At 54.6% G+C, this 7,351-nt stretch overlaps 4 protein-coding genes across 4 annotated transcripts in view; 1 reads left to right on the top strand and 3 right to left on the bottom strand.

The window, feature by feature from the left end:
- The window catches only part of ATEG_01067 (uncharacterized protein), a gene marked incomplete at both ends in the record, with an annotated part of 939 nt that extends 363 nt beyond the window's left edge, over positions 1–576 (bottom strand). The window contains 2 exons of the mRNA XM_001208432.1: positions 10–141; positions 256–576. Coding sequence (XP_001208432.1) covers positions 10–141; positions 256–576 — 453 coding nt within the window. The remainder of the gene's footprint in view (positions 1–9; positions 142–255) is intronic.
- An 865-nt stretch (positions 577–1,441) lies between these two features.
- ATEG_01066 (uncharacterized protein) lies at positions 1,442–2,037 on the top strand (the record flags this gene model as incomplete). Its single annotated transcript, XM_001208431.1, has 3 exons — positions 1,442–1,514; positions 1,578–1,828; positions 1,951–2,037. The coding sequence occupies 3 exons, from the start codon at positions 1,442–1,444 to the stop codon at positions 2,035–2,037; spliced, it is 411 nt and encodes a 136-aa protein (XP_001208431.1).
- A 168-nt stretch (positions 2,038–2,205) lies between these two features.
- Positions 2,206–4,713, bottom strand: ATEG_01065 (uncharacterized protein; the record flags this gene model as incomplete). Its single annotated transcript, XM_001208430.1, has 4 exons — positions 2,206–3,691; positions 3,738–3,959; positions 4,005–4,681; positions 4,711–4,713. 4 exons carry the CDS (start codon positions 4,711–4,713, stop codon positions 2,206–2,208), a joined length of 2,388 nt encoding a protein of 795 aa, XP_001208430.1.
- Positions 4,714–5,354: 641 nt separating this feature from the next.
- nctA (negative cofactor 2 transcription regulator complex subunit BUR6) lies at positions 5,355–6,193 on the bottom strand (the record flags this gene model as incomplete). The annotated part of the gene is made up of 2 exons (XM_001208429.1): positions 5,355–5,614; positions 5,677–6,193. 2 exons carry the CDS (start codon positions 6,191–6,193, stop codon positions 5,355–5,357), a joined length of 777 nt encoding a protein of 258 aa, XP_001208429.1.
- Between the last annotated feature and the right edge of the window lie 1,158 nt (positions 6,194–7,351).

Below are 7,351 nucleotides of genomic sequence, written 5' to 3'. Positions count from 1 at the left end.
ATACCGCACCAGCACGTTCCGCCCCAGCGCCCACAGCGAGCCCGCGCCCGCCGGGTCCCACAGCACGCCGTGCGCAAAGTCCACCGTGTACGTCGTGTCCGACTTCTTGATCTTGCTCAGGTTGTTCACGTCGTTCGCGTCCTCCGGCACGTACACCGTCAGCCGGTTCGTCGCCGAGCTGGCCACCACAAACGCGCCCTTGTACGGGATTCGCTCAATCGAGTGCGGGTTGCCCTCCGGCGACGCCTGCCACACCACGTCGTCGATGTTGGTCGACCGCTTCGATGTGATGTCGATCATGCCGACCTTGCCCGCGGACGTCGCGACGAGTGCGACCCAGCCGCGGTCGGCCGTCTTGCGGATCTTGACTTCGGAGATGTCGGCCCAGGAGCGGTCGGTCCATGGCCAGGGGCCGCCGTCTGCCGTCCAGGACCAGTAGATCGCGTCTTTGTTCCAGGAGGCGGCGTCGCGGGGGAACACGCGGACGGTCTTGGAGTTTTGGTCTGTTACTGCGATGTGGTAGGCTCCTGTTAGGGAGGCCAGGAGGGCTGGGAGGAGGAGGGATTTGAGATGCATTTTGTTGGTTATTGGAGCTGTGTGACTGTTTCGATGTGATGGATGGGGTAGTGGTGGTATTTATACGTAGTGGTGGTACTTTATACGTCATCGAGGCATGCCTCTCTCTATGCAATGTCTTTGGTGACGAGAAGCAAGGCGTGATGGTTGTATAGATCAAATACGAGCGACTAGCCCTGCCAGGACAAGATCTACAAGGCTTTACGAGCTAATTTCCCTTAGCCACGCGACTTCCTACCATATTAGGTCGGCCTATTTTTGGACCCGTGTCTCGTATATCCTCAAGATTTGATGAGTGTATATGGTGTGATATATGTCTGGCTTCATCTCACAGCGGACATGCCAAGGCGCTCTCGGTGATTGCTACGGTTTTGAGCATGGCTCTTCTTGGACAGGAGTGTACATCTATAATTATCATTCATCCTGGTCTAGCACGATTACTCGGCATAGGTCCTGCCAGATGGGACACGGCGGTGCCCTTGGTCTTGTCGTTAGGATGTTGTTTGGAAGTAGGATCCGGACTCTTTGAATAACGCAATGGGAGTAGTGAAAGACTAGTCGACGGGTCAGAGTGTCGAGGTAGAGTAATGTTGAAGGGAATCAAACACCACGTCTATATCACAGTATAATCTATAGATCCCAGAACTATGATCAAAAACAACCACCATAACCAGATCACTCTACATCTACTACGTCCCACAGAATAACTCCATGTTCTATACCCAGCATACACGATACACCTAAGCTCAAGGCCACTCCGCTAAGCCACACCACACACCCGAATACGAGCTCCTCCACCTTAGCCCATCACACCCCTTCAACACCTACCTACACTCCCAGCATCTACCGCCGTATCCAAATCAACATGTCGCACGAAAAGTCCGCCTCGCGTAGTGGCTCGTCGAGCCAGCTCCCCCCGGAGCTCTCCGACGTCCAGTGTACGTACATACTACACCACACTCCCTACCTACCGCACTCCAGAACCATGCTAACCGACCCAGGCTTCACCGACACCAAAGGCGTCATCACAACAACCATGTTCGACGTCCCCGGCTACCGCGTCACCAAAGTCTTCGGCACCGTCTACGGCATCACCGTGCGCTCGCGCAACTGGGCCGCTGGCCTCGGGATGGTGCTGAAGAGTATTGCCGGGGGCGAGCTGCGGTGGTTTACGAATATGGTCTGTCTCCCCCCTCTGGATTCGGGTCTAGGTCTAGGTCTACGTGTAGACGCATGGGCTGGGCTAATGTGGGTTAGTTGTATAACGCGCGCAACGACGCCGTCAGTCGGCTTGTGGATGAGTGTCGCAAGCGCGGCGGCAACGCGGTCATTGCGCTGCGGTTCGATCAGGGGGATCTGGGTGGTTTTGCGCAGGTTTGTGCGTATGGCACCGCTTGTCTCGTGGAGAAGGTTGAGCAGGATGAGGAGTTGCCGTTGTATCCGCAGTTGTTTCCGCATTGAATCTATCTGTATCCTGGGGACATACTATATGTCCTGGTGTTGGTTCTAGGCTGTCACCATGGCAAGAGTGTATTGAGCTTCCTTTACGTCCAAGTCACTGGAAGTAGATCTATAAACAGCATTCATGTAGGATCCGGCCTACGTCTTAATACATACATCATCAAATCGCTAGCTTAGACTCCCCTCCACCCCCGGATACCCTGCCTCCCCAAAGATCGTCCCCCGTGCCTGCACCATGGCTGCAATCTCCAGCAGAAACTCGTACAGGATCACCACGTTGGTGAGGACATGGCCCAACGTGGCCGACCGCGGTTCCTCGTCCATCACGGCGCTGCTACCCTCCTCGGCTGGAGCCTCTGCCGCGTCGTTCGCTTCGTCCTCGGTGGTGGACTTGCGTACGGCCGTCTCGACGAACGGCTTGGAAAGGCGTTTGCGCAGCTCTTCGGCCGCCGCCGCGGCGCGTGAGGTGGACGAGTCGCGCGACTTGGTTGACTGCGCCGAAGGCTCGCGGAGAGGGGACCCGACCGAAGGTCGTTGCGGGGATGAGGTAAGGGCTTGTAGGTCCAGTGGGCGGGATTTTCGGCCGCGTGGCGATCCAATGTCAGCTGCCCGTGGTGTCTTTCTCGGTGGACGCTCGGATGAGTCCCGGGTGGGAGTGCCGGACGACGAGCCGGCACGACTGTATCGCGCGGGATTGTCTTCCTGGTGCAGGAGGTCGCGTCGTGCTGCAACAAGAATATCAAAGTCGGGCACTTCTCGACGCCATTGTTGGATGCGCTCGACGAGTTGCTGCAGGACTGCTGTCAGGCTCGGGGTGTCTCGTTTAGACCACGAAGGTTCCTGGTGCGCCAGCTGGATCTGCTCCAGCATAGTAGAGGCCTCGGTGGAATCGAAGCCAGAGTAGTCGTACTTGGACGGATCAACCAGTAGCCATCCGTCAAGGGAAATCAGATGAGACGAGGCTATACTCATGAGGACCTCTGTCAACGCCAAGTTCACGATCACGCTGTTGGTGAAGAAATCCTCTAGACAATGCAGGAGTTCCTGGGTAATAGGGGCCTCCTGTCGGATCTGCAGTGGGCAGTCTTCATCATCCTCGTCCGGTGGGATGTACAGTCGAGACTCAACCACCCACGTCGCATCTTTAAGGTAGTTCTCGAAAGACTCTTCTAACGTTGGGTCGTCTACAATCGACGTCGCCATCCCGACAAGCACCTGTAGCTCGGCGTTCAATGCGCCCACCGTCCGCTGCTTGGCCGGCTGGCCAGGGATGGTCCGAATCAGTGATCGCGCGAACGTGTGATGGCGTTGGAGGACAACGGCCATGAGTCGCAGGGTCGCAAGCACAGTCTGTCGGTTCGCCGACTCCAGACCGACCAGCGTCAGATCCCGGAGATTGAACAGCGAAGGAGACGGTCGAGCCGCCTCTTCTGAAAATGCTGCTAGGACATCCAGCGACTTCCGCCGACTCAAAGACATGTCCACATTTGTCTGGGCTTTGGTTTCGGCCGCCGAAGGCGACGCGAGCAAGAAGTGGAGAATGCGATGGACGAGGTCGCGCTGATCGATGGAGCTGAGGATACGACAGAGATAGGTGAGAACTGCGGCGGTGGACCCGCCTTCTACATCCGAAGATTCAAGTAACGACGGATACCTATACTGTCAGTTAAGTGTAGAAGGAAACAGGCACAATCACTCACAGGAGCTGTTCCAAGAACAAGACCTGGAAATGGTCTAGAAGAGTCCCGTTGACTTCGGCCGATTTGCAGTGGTCGATTGTATCCTGCCAGAACAAGAGATACGACATGAACGAGTCCATTGTGATCCCAAGAGAAGGCGGAAGCGCAGTCTCCTGCTTGGCATGGTCCGATAGAGCGATGATGTGGGGGATTTTCTCTTCTTCCGTGTCTGCGAAAGAAAGACTGCGAGGGTGAGCATAGTCCATTGAAGAGTGCATGTCGACCTACCTTCCGAGTTGACTGTAAAGAGCACCCAGTCCCGTGGCCATCAGAGTCGCCAGATCACTCTCAATCAGCCACCTCTCCAGGTCCTTGGATCGGGACGCGGTCTCGATGAGATACAGCAGACCGGTTCGCGCAAAATCACCCGCACGGCCTGCGTGATGCACATATTCGACCAGCAGGTAAAATAGGGGGAAATCGTCCTTTCTCGTCGCACCGGCAAATTCCGCCCCCGTGTTCTGTTGGTCGCGTTCCTGCTCGTCCGAGCGGGGAGCGAACCACGCGGGAAGTATCGTCGGCTGCAGACGGATATTGTTGGCGACGCCGAACAAAAGCTCCACCAATCTGCCTTCTACATCCTCGGAGTGCTTGTCGGCGCGTCGAACCAGATCCACCAAAGCCCGCGCAAACAACCGGTTGTCCACGACACCATCGACCTCGGAGTCAATCAGAGTGTTGAAGAAGATGGTGGCCGAACGGAGCGTCGCGTCATCGTAGGAAGATAGGGCCAGCTTGGTCACCGTGACGAAAATCTGAGAGGAGGCGGCATATGCGAGACAGGGGTGCGGAGCAGGACCGCGGGATTCATCGCTCAGCACGGAGTTCAGCCGCTCGATACAATTGCGCGCGTGGATGGTGGCGGACTGCTCGCCGGATGGGGCAGTGGACGAACGCCATATTTGCTGTGACGACTTAGTTGGGTTCAAATCACCATGCAGGAAGATCCCACCTGGAGAGTATTGCAGGTTCGTTTGAACGTGGCCAGCCGCTCCGTAGGGGACGCTGAGCGAAAGCCCTTGGAGGACAGGGAACGCGAGCCGCCGATTAGCCGAGACCACTGGAGAGGTTAGTGATGAATACAGAATAAAAATGGATCAACACGTACAAAGTCCATTCTGAAGCCGGCATGATAGAGATGCTCAAAGAGACCGCATGGCGGAGAAGATCGAGGAGAAACCCCCGTCGGAGCCTCAGGACAACACCCAGCCTGATCAGGACTAGCGCGCATGTGGTCCCCAGAAACCGGCCCCATCGGGGTTAGCGCAGGTACCTCCAGTTATCTACACGTGATGACAATACTTCTACGATAGAATATTAATAACCATAGAATAACCCCCTGTAGTTGTCGGAGACGTCTCCCAAATACCAGAATCGATTCATCCAGTCCAGAAAAATACAATCAAGCTACCAAAAGCCTATTCACATCGCGAGATGCCAAGCCGTGAACCATGCCTACCATCACAACGCCAGAAGAGTATGCGCCCGCTCTCCATCCAGTCTAAAGCCATAACAAGAAAAGAGAAAAGTATTCGAAGGTGAAAAGAAACCGCCCGAGTCGGGATGTCCGACCCAGCGTTAGTCACTTTCATCCTTGGGTCGCCGCCCACCACGCTTCCGTTTGGGTTGATCGTTCTGATCGCTGCCGTCATCTTCATGTTTGCGGCTGGTGGGTTGATCGGGCACTTTAGCGATGATATCGGCCAAGAAGTCGAGCACATCGTCTTTTGCCACGGCCTGTTTAAGATGCGATGCGGTGACGCGTTTGGAGTTGCGGTCCTTGGCCTCCTTGGCGGCCTTGGTGACGAGGGAGATCATAAAGAGCTCCAATGCTTTGGCTGGGGGGAGAGTTTATGTTAGTATCGTGTCGCGCATAGAATGCCAGGAGGGGGATGCTTACAGACTGCGATGGGGGTAACCTGGGCCACTTTCCCCACATCTTCATCGGCCTGCATGATGCGCTTGATGCGCGCCACGGGGAATTTCGTCTTGACTTCGACTGCGGCGACGGGATGAGGCAGCGATGGCTCCTCGGGCAGCGCGACGGGCGCTGGAGCTGGAGCTGGAGCTGGGGCGGGTATGGGCTCCATGAATTGCGGCTCGGGCATGGGTGGTGCGGGAGCGACGGGGGCCACCTCGGCGGCGCGCGCGAGACGCGACGATCGGCGCGCCATGTCGGAATCGAAGCTGAAGCTGGGGAAGGGAGGCGGAACGTATTGTTGGGGCACCCGGGGGAGCGGGGCGGGCGCGGAGGCCTGTTGATGATATTGCGGGGTGAAGAAGGGCGAGGCGTCGTAGGAGGCGCGGTGAGCCAGGGGATTGGCGAACTGGTAGGACTGGGTGACGGAGGGGGAGATGGGGGAGTGGAGGGCGGAAAGATCGGGCGATTGCGGGCGATAGTTGTCTTGATCTGTCATTGCTTGGGGGAGATGAGTATCGCGTCGAGTAAGAGTATAGAGTATAGAGAGTATGGAGTATAGAGAGTGGATGTACCTTGTGAGGAGGAATGATTAAATCATTAAAGGGAGGGGTGGGAGGAAGGCATTCCCAGAGTATGAGGCGGATGGACCATATATAGAGCAGAAGAAGTAGAAGTGGAAGTGAAGAGACAACAATATCGCGGAGAGAATAACCGGAATAAAAATATGGAAATAATAAAAATAATGAGACGCGACGGGGAGTTGGTTAGTCAGCCGATGGTGGGTGGACGGAAGGGAAGTTCTTTTTTTACTCCGGGCAGCAGCACAGCCCTTTTATCCCTTTGAACTCTGCGGCCTCGTCGGACTCGCACTAAAAAATACTTTCTTTTTTCTTTCTCTGTTTTCTGGTTCTCTACCTACTCTACCTTGTTTGATCTCTACGGAGATTACAGATTATCAGTATTATTATTATTTTTATTCTTCTGTATTTTTTTCTTTTGTTTCTTCATCTCTTATACTACCTACACAATACACGTCATTCCTTATTATAACCCCCCCTACTCCTTATGTACTGAATCTCATCATCATCATCACTACCTAACCCTCTCAGCTCTTCGCCACACCGCACCCGTCGACTCTCCCGCTCTGATTGGATCCCGAGCAGAGATTATTCATCATCATGATGACTCTGACGAAGTCACCTGATCGTCCCGATGAAGATAGCTGAGCTCCCGAGATGCACAGAGCTGAAACCGTGATAGACTACTTAACCAAGGAGTCTATCATAGGTATCGCTTATACTTATATACGATGCATCGATGTGGACGATTACTTGATCTAATCTGAGGGACCGATCTATACCTGTACTCCATATACTTAGCGCTACCACCATTATCTTGTCCTTCGATAAATGCGATTATATAGAGATCTTAGTACGTATGTACTCACCATAGATAAACTCAAATAAGATAATTCATACTATCACTACTGTCCCAATCACACTGCCCGGATACATTCACTGAGCGAATCAGGACAGCCAAAAGACAAGAAAGAAAATCCGCGGGGCAGGGTTCTTCCGTTCCGACTCCGACAGCCAAATTCGGTCCTCTCCAACCAAGTCAACCTCGTTCAATCATCCAATACATTCATTCAATC

This window comes from Aspergillus terreus, genomic scaffold (genome assembly GCF_000149615.1).
Source record: "Aspergillus terreus NIH2624 scaffold_2 genomic scaffold, whole genome shotgun sequence".
Classification (NCBI taxonomy): domain Eukaryota; kingdom Fungi; phylum Ascomycota; class Eurotiomycetes; order Eurotiales; family Aspergillaceae; genus Aspergillus; species Aspergillus terreus.
This window is presented reverse-complemented; position numbering and strand designations above follow the sequence as displayed.